This window comes from Acanthaster planci, linkage group LG02 (genome assembly GCF_054643075.1).
Source record: "Acanthaster planci isolate LZ-2023a linkage group LG02, COTS_SCS, whole genome shotgun sequence".
Taxonomy (NCBI): Eukaryota; Metazoa; Echinodermata; class Asteroidea; order Valvatida; family Acanthasteridae; genus Acanthaster; species Acanthaster planci.
The window spans coordinates 12,996,814-13,023,517 of record NC_141778.1 but is presented as its reverse complement, the minus strand read 5'-3'; the positions used below and the strand labels follow the sequence as shown (position 1 = coordinate 13,023,517).

The 26,704-nt window shown below is 40.1% G+C and overlaps 2 protein-coding genes across 2 annotated transcripts; one reads left to right on the top strand and one right to left on the bottom strand.

The window, feature by feature from the left end:
• Nucleotides 1-146: 146 nt before the first annotated feature.
• On the top strand, nt 147-9,076 carry LOC110980483 (acid-sensing ion channel 3-like). The gene is made up of 10 exons (XM_022237193.2): nt 147-902; nt 5,044-5,214; nt 5,439-5,612; nt 5,884-6,008; nt 6,225-6,412; nt 6,501-6,645; nt 6,787-6,843; nt 7,621-7,774; nt 8,429-8,520; nt 8,939-9,076. Exons 1-10 carry the CDS (start codon nt 571-573, stop codon nt 9,028-9,030), a joined length of 1,530 nt encoding a protein of 509 aa, XP_022092885.2. The 5' UTR covers nt 147-570; the 3' UTR covers nt 9,031-9,076.
• LOC110980482 (kynurenine/alpha-aminoadipate aminotransferase, mitochondrial-like) lies at nt 7,832-26,704 on the bottom strand. Its single transcript, XM_022237192.2, has 12 exons — nt 26,409-26,704; nt 23,665-23,758; nt 19,145-19,213; nt 17,858-17,990; nt 15,485-15,568; nt 15,197-15,309; nt 14,844-15,003; nt 14,066-14,148; nt 13,059-13,155; nt 12,311-12,437; nt 11,568-11,785; nt 7,832-11,029 (listed from the first exon to the last, which is right to left on the bottom strand). The coding sequence occupies exons 1-12, from the start codon at nt 26,533-26,535 to the stop codon at nt 10,928-10,930; spliced, it is 1,407 nt and encodes a 468-aa protein (XP_022092884.2). The 5' UTR covers nt 26,536-26,704; the 3' UTR covers nt 7,832-10,927.

Sequence of the window (26,704 nt, the reverse complement as noted above, 5' to 3'; positions counted from 1 at the left end):
AAAAGAAACAAGTGGATCACGTGATGTGTTCACAGTTGGTAGCAGCAAGTAGTATTAAGAAAACCAAATTACCAATCACATCATCGTCATCTTGGGGGTGCGGCCATGCACGAGTGAGTGCACGAGATTGGTCGAAGCAAGGGTTGGTTTCCCTGAAGACTGATGCACCCAAGCACGAGATATACGTGTAGGCCCACAGTGATTGGAAGTTTCCCGGCTGGTGTAACGGAATCAGCATTTTGGCTGGGAATGCCAGCGGAGTTGCTGATTATGTCGAAGTGCTCCGTATTCACGCGAACAATAGACTTTTTGGACTGTTTTGGATCGTTATTTGATTTTGATGATTTTGAAAACCCCCCTTTTTTAAATTTTAGTCATTTCGATGTACACAGAGTTACCAATATTTGCTGCCCCTTACTCTGAGTGTATAGTTTCATCGCTCATTTCTCCGACGAAATTGATCGATGGTTAAGTTTGAACCAGCTTACCACTTACCACTTTTCATTGTGCAAGGACACAGACAACTTTGCTGGATGTGCGTCACCCTCATTCTGTTTTACGTCCACAAAAATGAGAGTAGACAAACTCGTTAAGATTCTTGGTTGGGAAGTTCATGGAGATCCCAACTCAGCGGCGGTATCTATTCCAGGCGAGGTTTTAGATCAGACCTTGTGTGCTGAAGCACCGCGGGAGGTTTTCCATAAGCCGACAAGCGGAGAGGTACCGAAGACGCGGCAACCGGCGTGGCATGTTTGCAGCAGGATGGACAGAGTTTGGACAAAGGAAGAGAAGAGACGAACCTCCCATGGGGCTAGCTTAAGGTTGAAGACGGCTCTGAAGGATGACACGAGTGTGGTTGGCATTAAGAACGTGGTAGACGAGAAGGTCCAAACCGGTAGAAAGTAAGTTGTATTTGTACATTATTTCGTCGGACGTTACCATTTTGGGTTTGCTGGGTCGGTCGGTCGTTCGTTCGTTCGTTCGTTCGTTTGTTTGCTTGTTTGAATATTCCTCTAAACAGATTGCAAACTAATAAATGATGATTTTCTTTTCGTTGCCATTTATTATTACGGCTGGTCTCATCAAAACTTTGAAGATAGCCGTAAGAAACTGCAAATAACAGAGTCTTTGAAAAAGATTCCTCTACTCTCCAGAATTCCACAGTCAACAAGAGGTGTTCTTTGGGTTCATTATTTATAATTTACTTTATATGTATTTTGGCTTGTTGTGTATCAAATTATGCAAATGAAAACAAACAATACACGGTCATAGACAGTGTATTTTTATTGGTCGCGAACTGATCACGTGATGTGCTACAAGCGTGCAGGTATCATTCACGCGTCGCGCGCTCCGCATGGCGATGTTGCCGGGCCGCAAAAAATGATGGACGGTGATCTTTCCCAGAGTTGATGTGTCGCGTCTACTGCGTTGTAATTGTGTGACCTTGGGTACGAGAGTTGATAGCCGCGGTGGTACTTCTTCGCTCGTGGAACATGATGATGCTCTGATCATTGCTTCCGCTGCGATTGTCATTCAGTGGTGTTTATATAAAACGCTCATGCCATTGTATCTTCTCGTCTGCTCTTCAATCTGGTCAATACTTCTCAAGGGATCTTGGTGTAAATAATGTCTTGAAACTCAAATTCACAAAACCCCCAATCCAGTATATGGATCACAGGTTTCTCCGTTGAACAAGTTTGTTACCAATCTTAGATTTCCCGCCAAAAAAAATCAATCAACAGAGGGCATCACAATCAATCTTTTTCCTTGAAATTTGCTGATTTACTGTTCACATGTTTCAATTTGTCAAAGTGTTTTGATTTATCTTGCAATAAAATATGCACATAATTATTACAAATATAAGAGCGTTCCAGTAAAATCTAGGGCCACGGTATAACAAAACAATTGTTGCCCGCAGTGACACGGTCCATGGGTTTTGTACACCCATTTACAATTGAACAATTGTTAAATGTGCGTTTTAAAACCGAGGTGTCTTAGACCTGAATCAAACATTTTTAATCAATGGTGCCTTGTAAACTTTTGCAGCTTCATTGATTTTCCCCTTATAAGCCCGTCTTATAAAGTTTATAGACTTTTTTCACTCACGTGACTAAATGTAAACACTACCACTTGTGGACCGCCTTGACCACGGTGATCGCATGTATTCCTACTGGCAGCTTCAACCACGTGCAAGCACATGCGAACGCTGCATGCTTGACTAGTTTATATTGAATAGGTAGATTACCATCACAACACCCTGCACTCATTACCATCACAATACATCATAGGTCCAGCATAATCCTGACATCACAGGATAAAGGTTTATAGTCAGTGGCGTAGCTAGGATTTTACTAGGGGTACATAGTGGGTGGAAGCATCTTGTGGGGGCACCAGCTTTCAGTGGTATGGTGTTTTGGGCAAGTTTTTGTAAGCCTTGTTCAATATCCATTCATCCGAGCCCCCCCCCCGCTACGCCACTGTCTTTAGTTCTAAAATGATTAATTTATACAATGATTAATTTATACAATGCCGCGTTAGGCATGGAGATATGGGGAAAAAATCTCTCTCCCTTCAGGTAAGTGATATCTCGCACGTACGATAGTTACAATATTTAAGTCGTACGTGCGAGCATGGAGGAAGGAAAACAGATCTGTCAGTCAGTTTTACCGTGTCCGTAAAAAGTCTTCATAGATTTTTTCGCCTCGTAAAATTTCCCTGAATGCGAGTTGAAGTGTTGGTGAATCAACTTACGACATGGTTACAGGCAGTTAATGCCCCAGTGGGTCTATCAGATTGCCTCTCTTGAGCGTTCTCGATGATATTGCTGAATGTTGCTATTTGCGGGTCAATAACCCGATGAGTGCATACATGTCACTCATTCACGAGTGGGTCATTTTGAGTAATTTATGCTGGTACAACAGTGTTGAATTTTCTCTCAATAACTTGCGAGAACACTACACTTTGTGAAAAGAGGCTGGTACATTTTGAAAGGGATTGGGAATGGTAGCGATATCGATTTAAATCTTAATTGCAGGTGTGTAAAACATGGGGGTAGGCTACCACCAGTGCTAGGAAAATTTGCCAAGTGTGCTAACTTTGGATGTTCTTTTGCTGAGGCTTTGCATGATCTCAACTACTGGTATAGTTGAAGGAAAACTCCAAACAAATAATTGCACAAACCAAAACAACGTGACACCCCGTCACCCAACATGGTATTATGAAAGATTTCAAGGCATTAGACAAAACTTCGACGCTGTCAAAATTTCACCTAAATCAAGTTCTTCAAAATTTCACCTAAAAATATTCTGGGAACTGGCATGACCTGAAGGAACAACAATGCAGTTGTGTTTAGATTACATAAACGTTGTAAACGTTTGCACATGTCTGGAGTTCGGGGAAATAACCGTCTTCCATTACTGATACAGTTTTCAAAAACTATTGTGTGCTGCATGGACGAAACTGAATATTCAAAAAAAATCCCAATCCAAAATTTCGCCAATTGTTGTTACATTATTTACTTTTTAAAGGGCCACAATTCTCTGTAAATAAAAAAGTAGCACACTCTTAGTTGTCATAGAAGGGCCAAGTTATATTCAACACCATGACTGATAAAAGGTACCGGTTATAATATTTTTGTTTCAGCATATTTTTTCTTATTTTATTACTTTTGAATATTGCTTTGAAGTGAATATTACTTTTGTATTAAATGTAGATGCAAAGAACTTTTCTTAGATACTATTTTTCTGCAACTTTGAATTTTTCTTCAGTGTATGAACACGCTTTTACACTCCTGTTTGGTCAAATGCACTAAAAGTGCACTTTTTTAAACACTTAACATTACTAATGCTTTCATAGGCAACCGAGAGCGCTGTTGCTGTGATGTCATCCAAGGAGGACATAGTTCATTGCATAGGTTTTCTATAAAAATTGTGAACCTATAGCTTACTTGCTGAGAACATTTCTGAGAAAAGCATTGGTGCTCATTTACTGCTAAGCACATAAACAACAATGAATCAGCAAAGAAAGAGAAAATTTAGTCCAGTAAAATCTAAAAAAATACATGACTTTTTGAGTACAAAACAAAGTAACATTTAGGCTTTCTTATGGGATGACATCACAGCTTTGCTCATGAATACGGGAATATTCAGTATCATAAAAACCTAAACCGTAAAAATACCCTTTGAAATAGTGAAACAAAAGTTGGGAAACAGATTAACTGACACACAAAGATGCATTTCGAAGGTTATGTATTAAAAGAAATCGATTGCAGCTACCCTTTTAAGGACTACATGTATTTTGATTGAACTGTTTTGTTGTTTAATTTAGCATGGAAAGTCAGTTACGTCGCGTCCCATATTGACTCTGATTGATCTTACGAACGCCCAAGGTTTGTCGCAAGATTCGTCAAGAGCTGCTTGCTTCATTTACCCGTGCTGAAAATGCAATATAAATGCCTGTACATGATCTGTAGGTCTGGCGTGTTTTTTCATCCACGCACGCGCATTTTAACGGAAAGCAATTCCACTGAAGAGCAGTTTTGTCACCCCACGAACGTCTTATATGATTTTGCCATGTGAACGATCGTATACAGAACATGAATAAATTGCACGTTCAAAGAAAGGGGCCGAAACATTGTTAAACATTTGTTATTCAAACAGAATATTTCACCTAGTTTTCCGCTTATTTTAATCGATTCGCTACGGTGAAGCAATGTTGATGGTCCGTGGGAACCACGCAAATACAAAACAGAATTTTTCCTGGATTCAAAATGTCACCGGAGCTTTAAAGAACGCAGGTTTCATGCTTGTACTTTTCAAATTATGAGAAGCTTCTGCCACCCCCTGCCGTGTTTGGATGGAGTGGTTCTTGGGATCCCAGCAGATTTTGTTGATTTGAATGATTCTTGGGATCCCTCCAGAATTTTATTGATTTAAAAAGAAATGCCACATTTGTTGAAATGGAAAATAGTGACCGTTGAACTCTTCACGAATTAAAAATACACAGAGGCCTAATAGTTTTCTTTTTCTTCTGAACAACTTTTAGGGTGATGTGGTTGTGCCTTCTGTTGGCTGGCTTAGGTATGGTGACATACCAAATCGCCAGGAGCATCATTTACTTCAAATCCTGGCCAGTAATGGTCAATGTTGAAGTGATCTACCCTGAGGAAATGATCGAATTCCCGTCTGTGACAATTTGCAACTTCAACATGTTCAGGTCTGAATGTTAAAATGGTTCTCGTGTGAAAGGATTTCATTAATCGATCGTTTCTCTGATCTGAAAAAAAGTTGCCACTGCGATTTCAGAGATATCGTTTTGTTTTGTGTCGTTTTGTCGAAGGAACAAAAAAAGTTGAAATACATCACTGAAGCACAGATAAAATCAGTGAAATGAAGACAGTGTTTATGTTAAATATTTTCTGTCCTGGTTTCAATTTGCAGGAAATGCGCGGTCGAAAAGTACGGTCCAGAATTCGTGGACTATATCGATTTGGCGTACCCAGTAGGAATGATGAATAATAAACAAACACCGCCCGATTTCATGGTGTTCAAAGACCTCGATCTCAAACAGTTCTACGTGGACACCGGACATCTTAAGGACGACATGATCCTAGAGTGAGTTAAGTCTAACGTTAGCAGGAAAAAAAACTTACAAAAGTATGAAGGTGCGATTTTTCTGTTTCTTCAAACGTAGAGAAAATAGGATTTTAATGGACCGATAAACTGAGACTATTCTGTTTGTTTTATCGCATTCGTGCCTGCGTGCAAATTCTGTTGATTTCCTTACTGAAATTGAAGTCAGTATCAATAAAGTTTGTTCAAAAAATTGTCTTGCAAAATGTCCGTTGTGAGACTGTTATTGGCGTCTCCTTTGTTAATGAAACAGATGTAGCTGGCAAGGACAACCGTGCGGTCACGATGACTTCATCTCGACTCTGACTGACTTTGGTATGTGCCACACCTTCAATTCTCATACCAAAGGCATGGCCGTCAGACGCATAAAACACAGGGGTAAGTAAAAGTAGCTAGCGAAGTTGACTTGCAGTTGGTAATATACGGTTCGTAAATACAATTATGCTAAGCAACGGCAGATTTTCCTTGTCAGCAAATTACGAAAGGCACCATGTTTCATTTGTTGAGGGTGGTCATCATGACGTAATTTTTCAGCCTATTGGGTCATTTTCATATGGTGTCTCATGGTCTTTTATCTTTATTTTCATTTGAAAGGTTCGAGGTTCGGACTTCGCCTGCGGCTGAACGTTGAGACTGACCAATACATGCCGGGTCCACGTGACTCGGTCGGAATCAAGGTGGCGCTGCATCACCAGAATGATATCCCCAAAGGAATGTCCAAGGATTTGGGATTTGCCCTGTCACCTGGAACCTACAACCTGGCTGAAGTGACTATGAGTCAGGTATAGCCTTTTCTAAACCTTAGATTCAACTTTTCAGTAAACTCCGCAGAAGAAGCCGTAACATGGCTTTCCCATTTCCTTTCTTTAGATCACCAATCAACCGATGCCGTACGGTAAGTGCGCTACCAAACAACTCAAGCATGTTGAGATGTATTCCGTCATGGCCTGCATACTGGATTGTCAAACCGATTATGTCGTTGAGAAATGTCACTGCAAAGACGCATTCATGCCAGGTAAATGAGACACGAAACCGCACGTTTAAGGTTGATGGACAAAATGCGACCTACGTGGCAATTTTGAAAACATTTTTGTATCAAATTATGATTGCGAAATGTGTATCATTTATGTAAATTAATTTTATTTCATTTTCCTAGGGGATTTTCCAGTTTGTTCCCCATACCAGTTACAAACATGTCTCAATCCTATGATGGGTAAGTAACTTGATGAAACAGCTAATATACATGTACATCGACAAGTTTATGTAGGCCTACAGAAAACCGAGTCTTCGGTTGCACTGGCTGTTCATTTCCAGACTCCCGTTTCACAAATACGCCTAGCATGGGTTCGCATAACTCTAAAGGAAATAGGTCCCATAATGCGCCGTGCAACATTACGTTCACTGCACACATCTCTGGCATGGAATTAGCGGCTCAACCCTAACTTTGATTGCAAGAATGTATAACCTTTCCATGCAACAATTTACGCGAGGTGAGCAAAGCCTTTGCCGAGGTTGCAAGCCAGCAAAGTCCCTTCCAAATACCTTCGCCGGCCAAATTCTCTGGTCTTAAAGCACTTTGAGGTCCGCGGAGTGACTGGAGGATTTGCAAAAAAGAGGAGTGGATGCGTCGAGCCTGTAACAGGATTTGTAATTATTTTCCTGATTTATCGAAGTCGGGGTTTTTGTCGTTGTTTACCGCAGCTTAATTACTGATATGCAACCCTAACTATAAAGTAATATTGTGACAGAGCGTCTTTTTTACAACAATGGGCTCAGACCAAAATTATCTGTAAAATGAAGGCTCTAAAAATAAAATCATGCGTCTGGAGTAACGCCCTCTATAAAGTGGAATGGACAGCTAAACATTTGAAAGTTCCGCGAAAGGGACAACTCCTAGCACAAAACAGCAGGTGAGGGGCCTCTCACAAATGCAAGCATCAAGACATTCTGGGTTTTATTTTTTGTCTTGTTTTGTTTTTCTTTTTACAAGAATCATTTATCAGTTCATTCGAGACCAACTGTTCTTGTCCTGTGCCTTGTGAGCGAACTGAGTACTCGACTATGCTGTCATCTGGGATCTTTCCTGCTAGACACGTTGCCATGGCACTAGACAAAGAGTTGAACATGTCTATGGATTACTCCAGGTCAGAGGTCACGTACCTAAATTCTCCACAGTCACTCATAATGAATAATTCGCTAGATTTAAATTCAAATTGCTTTATTAATCCTTCATGGAAACTGCATGTGCTGACCGGTACACTGCATCACCGAACATATTATATACCATTTATCACTGAACACAAAAAGCATCATTTCAGTTCATCAACTTTAGAAAAAACACTACTTAATTAGAAGACGTATACAATGACAGGACAATTAGTATTATAATTAAAATTCAATTTGTAATTTTATATATACACATCACTAGCTGTAAAAAAACAAGTAAAAACAAAGCATTATGAAGACCCAAGATCATTATGATCGAAACATTACGGCATCGTTTATTTCGAGACAAATACACTTTATTATGTAGAAGCATTAAAAACTTAATTAACAGACGACAGAGATGTGAATTCGCTCAGATATACAATTACCTATTCCGACCGCCAACGTGCATGTGGGCCGACAGTAATACCGTCATTTGGATGTTCAGAAACAGGACCAACTTGAAGGAAAGGGGTAAGAGAATTGGGGTTATTTACTTGTAACAAATCCTTTGTCTTGCACCCGGAAAGAGAGAGAGAATGTGGAAATCAATTTATCAAATATTGAAGTGTTTTGAATGATTTTTTTTTCAGAAACAACCTTCTGGAACTGATAGTTTATTTTGAGGAATTGAAGTACACGCGGATTACACAGCAGCCGGCTTACAGCTTGGAAAGTCTACTCAGTAAGTGACTTTCTCATAATAGTTAAACCCGAACGAGCCTAATCCTGATGCCAAACTTGGCAACAGATTGCAACTTTAGGGACTGTCAAGTGTCTCAGGTAAATTCGAAAATCAGGCTGATTGCCCAATTGTAGTGGAGAATTAAGCTTGTTCCAAAGGCATGGGTGATGGAGGTGAAACCCGAACACAAGAATGGGGCATATTTTTCTTATCTGGATAAAATTTACGTCTGTAATGTTATTAACCTAAACTAACCAATGAGGAACAGAGAAAAGGGGCTGCCACTGTTCCGAGTCACAGAATTGAAACTAAACTTTGACCTGGCCCATCGTTTATTACTTTTCTTCTGTAACGATTGTTTATCATCCCCTTTTCTTGATGTTTTTCTTTTGTTTCACTGACCTTGTTTTTCGTCCAGGTGACATTGGCGGCTCTATGGGTCTGTTCATGGGGGTTAGTATCCTGACGCTATTTGAACTGATGGACGTGTTACTCAGAACTGTCTACTAGGAACCGAACAATCAGTCGGTCAGCCCATTCCGTCGGTAGATGTCGCTTCATGATTTTTGTTCACCTTTACCATGATTGAATTATGAAGCTTTTGTTTTGATAGTTCGACTATTTAAATTCGAAAGGGAAAGAAATAATAGTTACAGCATTTTTATTACTTTTTCCATGAAACTAAACATCATGACGCAACAAATAATAGGCCTATGAAGGTAGTGATAAAAGTTTGTGAATGTGTGTTAATTTATGAAAACCGAAAAAATTGTTTACAAATCAGGTGTTATAGGTTTAAGTTTCAATGTATACGTTTCAATTTTTAAAATGATTTTCTGTCTTTTTTGGTTTTTTTTATTTTTCATTTCTTTACTCTGGGTGATTTCCTGCCTCTGAACGTAGTTAAGTGTTTTGCGCCTGGAGTGTCACTTGTGATGGATTTCGGCCCGTTATAAATCCTCAGTTTTATTAATTGAGTTCCTTGATTCCCTTTTTATACAAGAACAAAGTTAGATTACTTATGTAGACATTTGGCGGGGCCTCTTTACTTGATTTGGACTTAAAATTGGTGATACTATCATTGGCCGAAAAGCAATTTGGAAAACTACGTCATTTCCCATCCTTCAAAAAGCGTTTCAAAAGCCACAAAATAAGGAATTTGGTAATTACATGATATAGTCACGGAAGGACACAAGTCTAGATATCTGGGCAGATTAACACCCGTTTCAGACAGGCGTCAAACCAAATCGAATTAGGAGCAACTCGGTCGACCCAATTGAAATATTCTTAAGGCGCGTGCTTTGTGGTGAGGTATGTTATTGAAACTTCGCTACTAGTGCGCATTGCGGTACGGTTGCCGCATATCGTCAGTGACGAATGAACGGCAAGCAGACGTACGTTGCCGGGAGGTACAATGTATCATCACTGTCGAGTATACTTACGCACGCCATGCCAAAAAGAAACCAGCACGTAAATGGGGACTACTGAGATTGTTTGGCCACAGCCTTGGCTAGATTGATCACCAACGCTTAAATGCAGTTGACCAGTTGATTGTACATTATATTAAATATCGGGCATCCATGGCTCATCACCAGCATACCTCCGTGAACTTATTCAAGTATACCAGCCACGACAAACCCTCCGTTATCTTCAGTTTTAGCTTGATGGAATTGATTATGATGAGCTCAAAAAGGCAAAACATTTCATTTCGATTAGTGGTCATTTCTTATTGAAGAATCAATTCAGGGATTGCCCAGGATGTTTAGGATGCACTACCTAAACTCCCTCCCCAGCTGAGCCTTAGTTTTAGCCTTAAACTGTGGAGTTTTGGGCTCGACAAACGTTCACACTTTGCTAAGAAATCTCAGACTGAATGCAAACAAAAATGGAAGAAAGTATTTTCGAGAACTTCATACATTGCAAAATGTATGGCCCTGACAAGTCCATCGAACTTGACATTACTTGGACCTTTTCTGTTCTCAGATCCAAACAAAACATTCTGTTCTCAGATCCAAACAAATGCATGTGAAATAAAACTACTCAATGTAGTACGTCAATGCCACAAACTCTCAACTCAGCATGTGGAAACTCTTAAGCCCATAGATACAAAGGTATCAAAATATAGCCATCTGAAGAAGAAACTGAAAAACGGGAATGGCTGTGCAATCACTCCCTGACCCTGCTCCAAATTTGGACAAAACAAAATAGATCTTTTAAAGTGCTTAAAACTTAAAACCCAAACCCAATAAGTGCCCCTTTCCTCTAAAACCCATCTCCTAATGCATCCCTGTCAGGTTGATAATAGTGATCAAACATGGCAGCATGCATTTGTGCTCATACTGAAGCCTGCAACAGTCTCCATCCAACAAGGAAATAGCTGCTAGGTGGACATCAGACGGAGAGTAATTTACATACAATTTTCTGAACTGACAATGTCGGCCCGGTCAGTTTTCTGCTTAGAGTAAGCTGTCTTTGCCTCTTGAATCACCTGGGAAAGGCCCTTCATAACCTGAAAAAAAGTCGGCAACTGACCTTAGTACATGTATTTCATTCTTTTCTGAGGTCTCAAAGGATAAGACACAAGTACTTTTCTGCTGAAAAGGACCAAAAGATGGCATGTCAATGTCGTTTCCTGAGATTTTTGTCTTCATTAAGTCTGAGATATATCAAATCTTCATCTTCAGATCAATTTTGTACAATGGTTATATCCTACATCCATTTATAGAAGAGTGGAAACTGGTCCCAAGATTGATTCCATCCTTTGCAGTCTCAGTTTCACAATACCAAAATCAACAGCATGTCATTTTTGTAGTCATGACTATACATAACTGCATCAAATCAGACAGTATCACAAGAAGCTACGTGAATCAAATGTACTTGTACTTCAAAAGATCCTTTTTGATGAACACTGCAGGTATGATACATTCCAAGTAGTGCATCGATTCTGACAATTAAAGCAAGACCTCAAACTGGAAGTCTGAATCCTCCCTGAGCAGAATGCAAATTAAAATTAAAATTAAAATATTAAAATATCAATCGTTGTTTACCTTCTCCATCACTTCAGCATCTGCCATTGAGGTGGAAATGCGTAAGACAGCCACATCCGTCAACTTTGCACCTCTGGGATAGAACCCTGAGGCAGGAACCACGGCAACTTTGTGTGCTTCCATGAGCCTCTCATTGAGCTCTTCTGACTTTAGTCCGGTTCCGTAAACTTTTAAGTAGACATACATGCCGCCCGTGGGTACATTCCACTCTGCAAGTCCTGACAATGAGCATTGAATATTGAGCATGAGCAATTCCTCCTCACTTTCTCAAGTCCAATCCCTACTCGCTTTGTTCTGATCAAGTACTATGACTCGTGTTTTTACTTAGATGGGGACGAGACGAGCTCAATGATGGGGTTAGCCTTTAGTACCAAATTGCATCGATCTCGTTCTCTTTGAAGTCCCACAATTCTGCTTTCAGAATCAATGGCACTGTGCAAAACAATATTATTTCAATAATATTTAGTCACAAAAAGTTAATATTTTTCTAGTAATTTGTATGTTTATGATTCTGTGTTGTTGCAGCTTCTTCTGTTTGATCAAATTATTGCAGGGCATTAGCCATTCTTGCTTTGGTGTTCAGAAAACCTGAATGCCATTACATTTAATCCCAGTCTTATATCCCACATCTTATTTTTGGTCTCATGTTTTCCAGTTTAGAATCACAACCGTGAGGAAGATATCATGCAATACAAGGAATAGCATGCTATTTGCAAAAGTAAATTTTTTCTTCCATAATTTACCTTTCAACCATTTGTCAGCCATTGCTAGAGCACAGTGTCTTCTCTCTCGGTTAAATGCAACCACTCTTTGAATGTGAGCTTCGAAACCGGTCGACCCCCACTTCTTGAGGAGTTTGTAAATGATTATCTCCAGGGAGAAATGATACAAAATGTCAAATGATGATGTCATCGATGAGAACAAGGAAAAGAGTAAACAATAGATGAGAATCAAGTGTAATGGATCCACATGCATCTGTCAGCACAATGGGTGTCACTAGGATTTTTTTCTGGGGGTGGGAATGATACAGGACTTCTTCCAGGGGCAAAGCACTCACCAAACAGCAAACTGATAAACCACAAACCATGGCTGGGGATCAAATCAGAGATATTTTCAATCAAAGTGGTGGTTTTCATTCCACTGCCTCTCTTTTTTTCTTTTCCTTTTTTATATATATTGGCTTGTGATTGATTTACAATTTGACCTAAATAATGCCTCCTCTCTTCTTGGATACACAAACCCTGTCGCATATTTGCTCATGCACCATAGTTGTTAAGTATAGACAATGCAATACCTCGGATGGCCTATTAGTCACAGTGACGACTGCGCAAATTCCTCTGCATTGACATCACACTTTGTTTATGTGTGTGTTTTCTTACGGTGCTCATCAGGGGACCGTGGTTCCCCACTGGCTCCTTACGAAAGTAAACAGGACCATTGTTGGCAACGACGATATATGCCCTTCCATACTGACGCTTGAACAGTTCTCACCTGTGACAGTCCACAGACATGTTGAGAGCTCTGCATATAGGCATACTCCATCTTCTTGACAATTGCCTCAGGCCCAGTCACAAATGCACATCTCAATCTAGCAATACAGAAAGAAATGAGTGGCAACGTATACTATCACAAAGTCTACAATCAAAGAATGATTACAGATAGTCTGTAGAACATAAGCAACCTTCCCAATCCTGTTAGGTGACTTTGGAGCTTTGGGCTTTAATTTGAGCAAAACTTTTCCCAGAGCGACAATAATGAAAGAAGAAACAGATGGAACTTTGATTTGTAGTACAATTATAACCTGATGACATTTCAGGGTTATACATGTACCTTATAGCTACAGACAAGTTATCCAGTGACAAACCAAATGGACAATCACTCTCTGCTATGTACATGCAGGAACAAGAGCTACCACGCTTTCATTTACAAAGCAATGATGGTCCTTTGGTGGGACCTGACGGCACGCCTGCATAGGCGAATGCGCATTTAGCATGGGACACAATGAACATTTCAACACACACAACCAATTTCTGTTTGAATGTGCAGTTTTTGCATGTGAATCCAGATGAAATGATTCCTTGCCAGTGGGATGCAGTACTTCAAGCAGGGATAGACAAAAGAAGCGAAGTGTGTAGATTGTTCAAGCTACTTCAAACACTTCATATTCTAACCACACACTGGCAGTTAAACGGAGACAGCTCCTTGCATGTAGCAGTTTGAACTTACTCTAATGTGTGGTTTTGCCTGAACTATTAACATTTGGGAAGGCCATTTTCAGCTATAAGCTTTCCTGGTTTGCTGGCCAGCCAGAGTGGCAGCCTCAATCAACATTACATGTATCATCAATTCTCAACGGATGTGTGAGTGCAAACAAATGCCTCGTATCATTGACTCCGAGTGTTTTGCATTCCTTCACACCATTTTGTGAAGCTGTCTGGCAATCCTGCAGATAGCAGGCACTGAGCGTAAGTGTCTACCAGTGATGCTTTTCCTCTTACCCAGGACCGACGATCTTTGAGAAGGAATCAAATCTCAGCACTCTGCCGTCAACATCCAGGGATAGGTAACTTGGAATCCGGGGCTGATGAAACCAAATGATTGCACTGTCTATTTTTACGGTGTTCTTGTTAATTGGTTAATTTCTAAATTAATTTTAATATTGAAATAAATATGGTAGAATACCAGTAAATAACACAGACTTCAAGACTTTTTCAGTGGACCGGTCTAGTGAGCCCTGCCCGCTACACACGTGGGCACTTAGCACATGCTCTTCTCTATTAATGCCGCCCAACAAGTTCCATCTGCAGGCATCTGTATGTGTGGACAAGTCAAACTATTATGCATACATGGCAGACATAAATCACGGCTGTGTTTGGTCAGAAAAAAATGAAGCAGGTTTAACAGATCAGTTTTTGGCCGAGTGACACAATTTCATAACCAATGTTGATGGGATTTCAAGCTACTCACGATGACAGACAACTAAGGTGGAAAGCTTGCGGTAGCACCATGCAAGGATACAATCTCTTTGTGAGTCTGTATGGTTCTGAAAAGAACTGTGAGGAACTCAACGTTTCGGACAGCATGCTCTGTCTGTCATCAGGAGACTGAAGAGATGCCGACATGGAGTGGGGCTTATAAGCTGACCAACCAATGTAGTTGAGTATGTCATATATTTTTTGTAGGTTTCAAAAAAATAAGCTCAAATCCAACCTGCGAGGTTCTTAATTTTCATCCATGTACAAGGACATATATCCTTGTCTGCTAAACAAAATTTACCTGGTTTTCTTGCAGGTAATAGTAAGGGTCATCCTCCACAATAAGAAGATTGTACTCATGGGCAATGGAATAGATCTCTTTGCGTCTCTGTGCAGACGTGGTGACACCAGCTGGATTGCTACATGATGGGTTAAGCCATAGTATGCGCGGGATGCCAGACCTGAGATGTAGAAAAAAAGGCATTGAAGTTACCAGCAAAAGCAAACAAACCAAAATCCTACTAGGTACATGTAAGCGATCACGAGACCCACAAAAAATTCCTTCAGCTCCTTTCTTGGAATGAGATGCTTGCTACCATTTGCCCCTCTAACATGAATTTAGCAAACAATTTAATGTGCTTTTATAATTTATACTTGGGATTCTTGGCATCATCAGGCGTCCATTTTGACAGAACATTACGCAGTGATTCTGGAATGGTCCCCTCACCATCCACGTCCACACACAATCCCCTGTGGACACGATCAACCTATGCCAAAAAATAAGAGTAGGACAAAACGTAAGAGGTAAATTAATTGCATGAAAGTGCACTGCATCATTTTTCTGACATGATTTGTGGCTGGTTAATACACGCCCAACATAGGATTGCAAGCTCAACCATATGAGCATTTTGGGTTTACTTTATGTGTACAAATTCATCTTACCAAAGGTGCGGACATGGTAGCAAAGGTTGGTATACTGAAGATAGTGGGAATGCCATCAGTAGCGTTGACACACATCAATGCAAACTGAAAGAAAAGATCCAAACTGCTACACCCTGTCTCATTGTGATCAAACACTTTCTTCACAAAAGAACACCAGGTGCAATTAGTTTTACGTACATGTACATGTGCACGTAGTTGAGCTGTCATTGAAATTTGGCCTGGGTGCTTGGGCTCATGATTGAATACATATTCAGGTGCATGCTGAAAACTGTCAAGTATTCCCAAAAGGACTCAGACAAAGACTCAGACTGGAATTTGGATCTTAGTCTTTCTGCATGGGTTGAAAAAATTTAAAAAGACAAATTGAAATTCTCAGCCAACAATGGTAGCCTTGGTACATGTATATGTACTTGCTCTTGATATCAACTGTAACATCCCAGACTTCAATAAATTGGAAAGCTGGATTCGACAATGTAAGGTTTTCCATTGGTATGCTACTCATGTGTATGCTATGCTGTTAGCTTACAGGTACATGTACCTTTCACAACCAATAATTATTACACATATCTGTACAATGAATACATAAAAAAAACAGTATTTTAAGTAGGATATAAGAAGTAGTGAATTTCTACTTCACATTATGGAGACTGCAAGACAACAAACTAGGGTTGCGTATGTCTGAAACGAGCTTCCAGAGCTGTTTCAATGAGCCAGATCGCTACCAGATGGTACATTCGGTATCAGATTCATTGCAGCAAAGTCACAAGTTGCACCGCTCAAAAAGCTGACCATACCAAAGCTTGAACTACAAGCGGCATTTGCTGCCAAAAGACGATACCTGAAGAGACATGGCTACAGATAGAGAGAACAATCTTCATGGCAGACAGCTCGATCACACTGAGATGGATCCGTGGCCAAGCAAGATGGTTCAAGCCCTTCATATCCAACAGGGTTGGTGAAAATCAGAGCACGACTGACCCATCGCAGGGGAAGCATATTCCCGGACGGCACAATATAGCAAATGATGTCTCTCGTGGCATACCCGTCAAACATCTGGCTGACCGTTGGCAGCATGAAACAGATTTTCTACAACTACAAGAAAAGGAATGGTGACAAGGTGTGCCTGGTGTTGACCAAAGAGAGGTTGACAAGAAAACAACGTAGAGGACAAAGTGTCTTCATAGAAAGGGACAGAAACCATAGATAGCATGAAGTTTTCATCTTGAAAAAACCTCAGTCGAGTCACTGCTTACGTCTTGAGATTTGTTTGGAACATGAGAGCCAAATGTCATCCGCACAACACAACCACCAGAAATGACCCTTTGTTGTCACTGGAACTCCAAGAAGCAAAAACGTACTGGATACTTCAGGCGCAAAAGATTCTACCGGATATCGCTTGGAAAATGGGGAGTTGAAAGCACTCAGCCCATTTAAAGATGCAAATGGAGTTCTCAGAGTAGGTGGCAGATTGGATGTATCTTTGATGTCTTAGGAGGCAAAACAACCAGCACTGCTACCAAAAGACCACCACATGGCATTCTTGATTATACGGCAGATTCATCAAGATGGCCATACTGGTGTTGCCACCACAGTAGCAAAAACCAGAAAGGAGTACTGGATCTTGCTCACAATCTTGCCGAGACAGTTAAGTTCAGATGTGTTCAATGCTGAGAAACGAAACACACGACAGAGACTCAACTCATGGCAGACTTACACGTACCCAAGGAGAGATTGGCACCTCACACTCCACCATTTCACTTCACAGCATGTGATTACTTCGGCCCATACCACGTGAAGATTGGATAAAACAAGAATACAAAACAAAAATTAGCATTAGTTATTTAATGAAGTAACTAGACCCAGTCTATTCTCGAAGTTTGGCATAATTTCCAAACAGAAAGTGTGAATTTTGTCAAGAATGAATCACATTTGAAGAACTGATAAATTCACAAAAGCATGTTAGTTTTACAAGCAATTGAGAAAAAGAGTCAATGTATGCATGCCTACGATTTTGCTAAACTTAAATTTGCTCCTTTAAACCCTGTTTGGAAATGCAGTTATTTTGCATGCACTGAATAGTTATTAGTGTTTATGATATTGGAACTTTCTTAGATCGAATAAACATGGCTGAATAAGCCATATACGATATGCAACACTTCTCTGAGTATGAGCTGCTACACTTCTGAGGATCCAGGAGCTATGGCTTGATCTACTGTCTGCACACCTGTGCATATACATGTATTATTAATGGGGTGAAGACCCAGACGTGACCTGGCCCTCGACAACAGATTCGGATGCAGTTTTAGTTCCAAACACTGTCTGAAGTACTGCAGGGAAATTTCATTGCAAGGATTCACATCATCTTTTACTCACCGATGCGAGTGCCATCTGTGCTCCAGGAGACATTAAGATGCTCATCCTGCTCGGCCCTGCCTCCAGAGCCACTGTAGGAGGGCGATGCTCCTCACACTGCATCTTGTAAAGGAGCTCAAGAAGGTCGTCCTGTCTGGTATTAAGCAAGACAAAAACATGGGAAAAGAGTGTGAGCTGCTTTGGCTGAGAGACACACAATCTACAGGTGTAGGCATTGATGCAGCAGTCAGGAAATTCTCAGCTCACACAAATTCTTTTCCCACCAAATCAAATGTCAAATGCAAGCCATCCTGAATGCCAATAACACCATCAGACATCTTCTTTCAGTAATTAATATCTGGGTACTGATGAGGGATTTGAGGATTGAGGTTTATGTTTTTTCACTGGTTGGTCGATATTGTTTTGGGGACATGCAGTCACATTTGCAAGTTTTACAAGATTAACTTTTCTATGCAAAGATGCATTCTTGACAAAGTCCACCTGTTAGTCAAAATTTGTCAAATGACCCCTATGTCTCTGTGTACCGTGGCAAAACAAGTAGAAGGTATTTTGACAGTGACTGTTACAAAAAAAGGAGGGTCACTAGCAGTGTCTTCTCATCCATGTCATCAGGTGCCAGCTGCAATGGATGGAACAAACTGTTCAGATGACAACCAAAATGACATGCAGCTGAACAGACACCAGACACATCATCAGTGGCATCATGCACAAGGAATGAGACCTTTCAAGAGATCTCAGGGTACGCTGAAGACCAACTCAAGAGCAGTGATATTGGCACTGTCTATTGACACAACATCCCTAGAGACACCAGTGCAGTCAGGGCATGTACATGGCATTCCAATATCCAACAGAGCAACTGCCATCCAGGAAATGAGAGAAGGAAGCAGCACCCTGCTTTTGCCTTGTGAGCCATGAAGGTCAGTTTTCATTCCCACATGAGGACCCTCCATGGCTCATAACCTGTCTGCCTACTTATCTGTCATATTGTAACTGGAGACTCAACACAGACACAAAAAGTACAACTGTAACAAATTCAATGAAACAGGATTTAAAACTGCAACCTGCTACTGCCTCTTCTATACGGCAGGCTATCCAGCCCACATTTTAGCACTCTCTCAATTTACATGTATCAACATCATCATTCAGGAGTCAAGGGTCATTAATCAAGAAATTCACACATAACCAGTGGCCAGAGATCATCTATTTGCTACAATTGGACAATAGGTGTTCACGTTAAAACCTCAGACACCTGTGTGACATGAGTTTATTTATTATCTGAGGACTTACCCTTTCGTTTTCCCATATTGAAGCACTACTCCCATTTCCTCCTCAGTGAGCTGTATCTGTGTGCCATCCCTGAAATGGGCAGTTCCATGAAAAATGTTCACTTCAGTGAAAAACTAAAGTTTCAAATTGCACTTAAGCTCTTAAATATTCTTAAAAAGTAACGTGTCAATTTTCATTTTCCAATAGACACATCATTATTACCACAAAAATTTGTATTTTACCACCAGTGAAAATATTGTATATAATGTATCGCAATAACACAGAAATGTGGCTGTTTTTGAAGAGTTTATTCTTCCCATCTCCAAAGAAGGCAAAAAATGTCCTAGAGGTCTCCTTCAACTTTTGAATAGTAGTTCAGTGTATTATATCAACAGAAAATCACAATGGATTTTATATCATTCTTCAATTTTTGAGCCATTGATCCTCAAAGTTGTGTGATTTCTTTAAAGAGCACCTCTCAGGAAAACATGTTTTCTCTGATTTTTATCTGTTCAAATAAGTATGGAAGTGTCCACATTGAACGCAGTGTCATTTGTCTCCAGAGCTCAACTATAACAAGCTAAAAAGGGCTTTTATCTGTTCATGCCAAGATGCAAATGTAGCCATAGTTTGACATGCACAACAGCTTATCCACTATGAACCGTGACAGGACGAGAGTTCCCCTCGTTTTCTCTGTTTCTCCGAATGACGCGTCTGCATTCAGAATTCACAGCTTTGCATGGACAGAAACAAAAACCCTTTGGCTTGTTATACTTGAGCTCTGAAGACGAATGACAGTGTGTTCAATTTGGACGCTTCAATGTATGAACAAATAAAGTCAGAGAAAACATGTTCTCTCGGAGCTGCTCTTTAACATTAGAGGTGTCATGTCCATTACGCATTTCACCATAAGTTTTAATAGCCAACATGAAATTCGCAAATTCAGTTTCTTCATGTATGTTAGGATTATATCTCCTTAAATGTGTAGCAATTATTATTCCTAACCACTTCTAGTTTTCATACAAATGGCATAACGGACATGACATTTTGCGTAATTGACATATGACACCTTATATAAGACAAGTGGCAGAAACAACAGATTGATAATCACTTCCAATTGCTTGAGGGTACTAATGAGATGTTTCTATATAGCATGAAGGAAGGATATAGTAACTAATAAATACACAATCTGCATGCTATTCGCATGCATTTTAAAAAGCAAAACCAACCAGAGTTTCCTTTTACTCATATGCATAGAAGTCTGTTAATTTCAGATCTGGCAAACCTGCTCCCTGTATGTAACAGGGAGCAGGTTTGCCAGATCCCATTCCAACCTCTTGAAATCTTGACTGATATAACCCCCAGCAAGCATGTCCTGTTTATTTACATGGTGGATAACTGAAGTCATGACAATGCAGTTTCACTGTTGGCCTTCTCTTAGCACTTTGCTATAATATATACCAGTAGGATAGACCACATTCCATATGTGTCCACCGTGGAGTCAACACATTTTCACGATACATGTCTCTTCAAACTTTGGACTGGTATGTTTAGTTTTCTTAGCCTTAAAACTTGACATCATTTGTGGTACTCTACATGTACTACAGTTGTGCTCAAAAGTATTCATACCCTTTGGAAAATAACATACTTTTCTAAATTCTTCATCTCATTTGTAAAAGCTATTATGTTGGTACACATGTACTTCCACTATATTGTGACGTGACAGAGGGCGCTAGTCACTAGGCTGTATCTTAATGAGGTTCCCAGTGCCACTCGAAGAGAAGCAACCCCATAGCATTATGTTGCCACCACCATGCTTGATGGTGGTGGGGACCATATGACAGTGCATGTGTATTTGGAGAAAAGGAAAAATGATCAGTACAGAGAAGGCCATACAGTTTACATCGCCAGGATCGACCGGTAATCCTACTTGCCCAGTAGCTGTTTTTGAACGCTACAAAGCAATGCTCCCCAACGCAAAAATACACCTTGAAAATGGTTCGCGATACCCGCTGCTTTATTTGACTCGGACCGGCCAGCCGACCCCGGCAAGCTCGGTGGTTAAGACATTTGCACTAGTAAGCAGGAGGTCGTGGGTTCGAGTCCCTACCGAGTAAGCTTGTGAGGTTTTTTCGCAAGCTCTCAGACAAGCACTGAGCATACAGTGCTTATTAATATACGTTGGGTAAGGGCAAAACCTGTTACATATAATGCTGGGTGTGTCTCATGTACCTTCTCAACCAGTTTGTGGGTTTTGCCGAAGCAAACACGGACTTAAACCTACGACCAAGCTGCATTCCAAAAGCACAGTCAGGGATCTCATCCTTAGGGGTCTTACGCCATACATTGTACATCGACGCCTCCTCTGAAATCGGTACACACAGCTTATGACCAGGGGAGCATTGGAGGCTGCTTCCGATCCTTCTGTTAATGAAAGGTGTATCAAACAACAAGGGGGCTGGAAGTCCTCAGCCTCCAAAGATGCATCTTTGTACATACAAGATTTGATCACTAATAAGTTGTCAGTTACTTGAGCAATGAAATTATGAAGCGAGGTTCATTTCGTTCTAAGCGACTTGTGGTAGTTTTTGGAGGTTGTCCAAGTTGATTGCCACAGTTGGCTGAAGTATCTTCATCGTTGGGGGCTACAGATTCCCTGTTTGATGTAGTAACTATTCCCCACTTGTATAATTTTGTTTTCATTGTATATTATTTAATGATCAAATACATTTCTCCTAAAACTGTAACTTTGTCCTTGCGCTGTATATAAACAGTTGTTACAAGTGTCGGTGACCACTCCTAGAATAAAACAGTTATAAACTGTATCCTGTGGTCACGGTGGTGCTAATTTGTCGGTGCTGTAAGGAGATTGGTACTAACCATAGTTGTCTTGTCAATTTCTGCACAAATCGAGCTCCAGTGGATCAACATTCATGTACATTGTACATGTACATAACAAGACCAACTTTTGACCTGTTTTAATTAACATCAGGTCTTCTCATGTACCACCAATCACGAATGACAGCGGACTTGGCTAACCTTGTACAGTCACCATTACCCCAATATGTTGATGACACAGTTGTATAGAATCACCAACACCAATAAGGCCAGTGTAATTTTACAGGAAGATCTCAACTTGATTAGTGAATGGTGTAAAGAAAATTGCATGCAACTGAATTCGTTTAATAAGTGCAAAGTAATGCATATAACCCACTCAAAGGAAGCAGTCTCTTACACCTTACTATCTAACAGGCTCTGATAAACCCATGCAGTTTTCCCACTCTTATAAATACCTTGGAGTTATATTTTCTGATGACTTAACTTGGAACAAACATGTAGATATGGTTAGAACCAAATGCTCTAAAATGTCTGGTTTCATTCACCCCACTCTTAAAACCCGTAACAAAAGTGTACTTAACTTATTCTTTTCTCTCAGTAGGACTGTTTTAGAATATGCAACTCCGATTTGGCTCTCTCATCTTTAGAATCAAATCCAGTGCCTTGAGACAGCATAGCACCGATTTACAAAATCATGCTTTCCGAATAATATTGTACACCCCCACTCTTATGAACAATGTTTGCAGGAACTTAATCTCCCACCCATCTATAACAGGTTAATCAACTTGAGCATGCGTGGCTTTTGTTGTGAAATGCCTCCACAGACACACGGATGACCCTTCTACCCTCCTTCCCCAGTCAAATGCAAGGAAAACTGATGTCTTGCTCTTCAGTCACCAGTGCAGTTGGACCAACTGCCTTAAATATTCTCTGTTTGTTTCTTTCCGCAGGTTGTTCAACACTCTTCCTTCTAGCCTCCCGAATTTGTGTCTTCTACCCTCTCCAAATGAACTTTTCCGCTCTTTACGCGACCACTTGTTTAACCCAGAACCCATCTCTCTGGCTTTCTAATCATGTATTTATCCACTTGTTTGTTTTTGGTATAATGAAGTGCTTTTTTTTTAATATTTTAATATGTACACTGTATATATCAGTAATTATGCAATTGAAATTCAAATAACTTATTCTATCAGTTAACTTTATCTAATTTAATTTGGTTAATTTAACCTTTTTAATTATGTCGGTTAGTATGTGTTTGTATTTCAATTAGTCTGGAGAGCCCTTTGACAGAATTTATTTCTTTTGGGCGATCCTTTGGGAGCTGATTGGAATTCATGTTACTCACTGTAATTGTTTCTTACTTTGTTTACTAAGAATTTATTGTCCTCATAACCTGTTTTTCCCGAGAAATGAATTAAATGTAGATGTATCAGAGAGTAGGCCAACATAGAAGCTAAGCTAAGCAAATGTCAATGAAAACATTGAGGAGGGTGTGTGATGCAGGAGCTCTTACAAGGGAAACCAGAGTGCCACCTTGCAATTATGTAAATACCCAAAACAGAGACAGGCCAACAATTCTACTGCAATTTACTCACTTACTTTAGTGTATCCATACTTAGAAACTTTACAGGGACTCTGTGTAGGCCTTTAGAGGCTATTGCTACATGTAAAGTTTTTATCTGCAGTAGAATATATGTACTCACTTCAAGCCAAAAGTTGCTGTAGCGATTGGAAACGTCGTGGGATTGGGAAATCCTGCCGTTACATTCGTATTGACATCAGCTGGGGTGGCAGAAACTAAACAAAGGCACATACACGTTGAGAAACGAAATGATAAAAACAAAAGTGAAACTTGAAAAGGAAAAATGAAATGAACTCATAGATATGGTGTAAAGTAAGAGGTGCACATGTAATAATGGTTATCATGGGCTGAGAGATGAGACGTGAGTGTTAATATTGATGGAGTAATGCATATTAGCAAGTGCACACTGCTCAGTACGTCCGTTTTACACATAAAACTACTGTTCACAGCATGTTAAACCATGTTGAATGGTTAAGTTCTTGTTGTTTGGTATTAAGTTCTAGCCTGGGCCTAATAAAATGAATTTGGTGACGTTTCGATTTATCTAAATGAATTCTTACTTTACAATTAGGCCTACATGTAAGCCAAGATCTCAGAAACATTTTTCATCAGTTCCCAGTCACGTTGATCAGTTTTGTGGTTTTAAAAGCCTACAAGCATGACAAGTACGTTAACAGTCCTCCAACAATTGAAGGAGTGAGGACTGGGGAATAGTAAGTATAATATAGCCAGTGGTGTTAGCCGGGGGGGGCTAGTGTACCCCTCCCCCAAATTCGGGGTGCTCCCTACTGAAAAAAATGGATATTGAACAAGGCCAACAAAAACTTGCCCCCAAAAACCACATCACTGAAAGCTGGTTATCCCCCATAAGATGCTGGTGTCCCCCATAAGATGCTGGTGTCCCCCATAAGATGCTGGTGTCTCCCATAAGATGCTGGTGTCCCCCATAAGATGCTGGTGTCCCCCATAAGATGCTGGTGTCCCCATAAGATGCTGGTGTCCCCCATAAGATGCTGGTGTCCCCCATAAGATGCTGGTGTCCCCCATAAGATGCTGGTGTCCCCCATAAGATGCTGGTGTCCCCCATAAGATGCTGGTGTCCCCCATAAGATGCTGGTGTCCCCCATAAGATGCTGGTGTCCCCCATAAGATGCTGGTGCCCCCCATAAGATGCTGGTGTCCCCCATAAGATGCTGGTGTCCCCCATAAGATGCTGGTGTCCCCCATAAGATGCTGGTGTCCCCCATAAGATGCTGGTGTCCCCCATAAGATGCTGGTGCCCCCTTTGTGCCCCCATGGTACCCCCACTAGTAAAATCCTAGCTATACCAATATAGCCTTCAAGAAGCCAGAACATGTCCAGAAAAGTTCAATTTAGGAGGGAAAATCCAAGTCATTAACTTCATAAACACTTAAGAATTTTCAGACCAGTCTCATAGGGTTTGTGCACGGGGTGTCAAGTAGCGTCGGTGAACTCTTTCCGACATGTCCGAGGACTTGTGTTTCTTTTCATTCATTCATTCTTTATCTTACCACATACATTGTAACTGTCAATTATAATGTGTCATGATTATATATGAAACAAATAAATGTGGATGGGGGTCCCAACAAAGCAAAAGCTTGTCGAGCAGTAGGATCCTCAAGCACATTAATTAACATTACATATTAGCACATAGCACACCTAACACACACATCCACATCATAGAACTAAACCAAAAAAACAGTAGGTCCAGTAACTCTGTCAGGCATCTTAAGAATTCGACTAATTAAAGACCCACATAACTAGAGAGTAGCCTTGAACTTCTTTTTGAATAAACAAATATTTTGTATACTTTTATAGAAACTTCAAGAGAATTCCACTTTTTGGGACCCTGATGCCTACATGTAACTGTACAGAAGCAGTAGTATGAGTAAAATATTGATGAAATTTAGTACACTGTCTACTGAAGTGATCATGCACATCATTGTTTCCTATAAACAAAGCGCAGATAGATTCAGGTAGAATGTCATTATGTAATTGATGCATGAAGGTCAAAAGATTAAGAGAATAAATATCCAATTTAAGTGCTTTACAATTATAAAAAAGAGGACTGTTGCGTTCGAGGTAAGTTGTACACTTGATTATACTTCTGACCTTTTTCTGTAATTTAAGTATTCTGTTAGTTTGACCAACTCCCACAATTGCCCCAAGCTAAAGGCAATATCATGGTATTAAAAAGTACATGTATGTGAAATATGTCTTAAGGGAAGAATGTTTTCAGTTTACGTATAACACCAATGTTTTTCAAAATAATTGCACAGATATTATTAATGAGCTTTTTCCATGAGAGTCTCTCATGTATATACATGTACATGTAAACCTAGAAATTTCACATATCAGCTTTTACAGTTTGTGTATTGTCAATCATGATAAAGATATGAGGCAACTTATAAAATTGTTTACTGGTGAATAATATAAAACTTGCCTTTTGAATATTGAGGGATTTTCTAAAGCTTAAAATTAACATTTTCATAAAGTAGGCCTACATGCACACGTATATACTATATCAATATCCAGATGACTACAAACTGACAAAATAAGTTGCTGTCATCAGCAAATGGAATACAAGAAAACAGATCAGAAGAATTGTCAAAATCATTAATATAAATTGAAAATGAAAGTGGTCCCGGAATGGATTCCTATGATTTTACTGCCAGCTAGTATTACTCAAGTATTGACGACTGCTCACTCAAAGTTGATTACATCATGCCATCGGCAATGCCGATGACACGTCATCTGGTCATGCAAGTGACCAGTGTCCATCTGAGGTTGCAGAATTTTCACGCTAACCTGCTACTAATTATAGGTTCTTTTGTTTGTACTCACATATGTGGCGAATGGTAGCGGGTTTCATATGTTGCCCATAGTCATTCATAAACCTCGAGTAGTCCATTTTCCTTCTAAATAATCCCCAGGCCTTTATCGGGCGTTGTTGCTGTTTCCATGTATACATCAGATGCAATGCAGCAAGGCACACACGGCCGAAGTTAGGCCAGGTCACGTCATTGAGGCCACTTATTGTCTTGAATTATATTGCATGTCATATCAAGGGGTCAGTGCCGCAAAGCGGCGCACAGTGGGCCAGCTCAAGGTCAAACTGCACCAAAATTGTTTTGCGTATT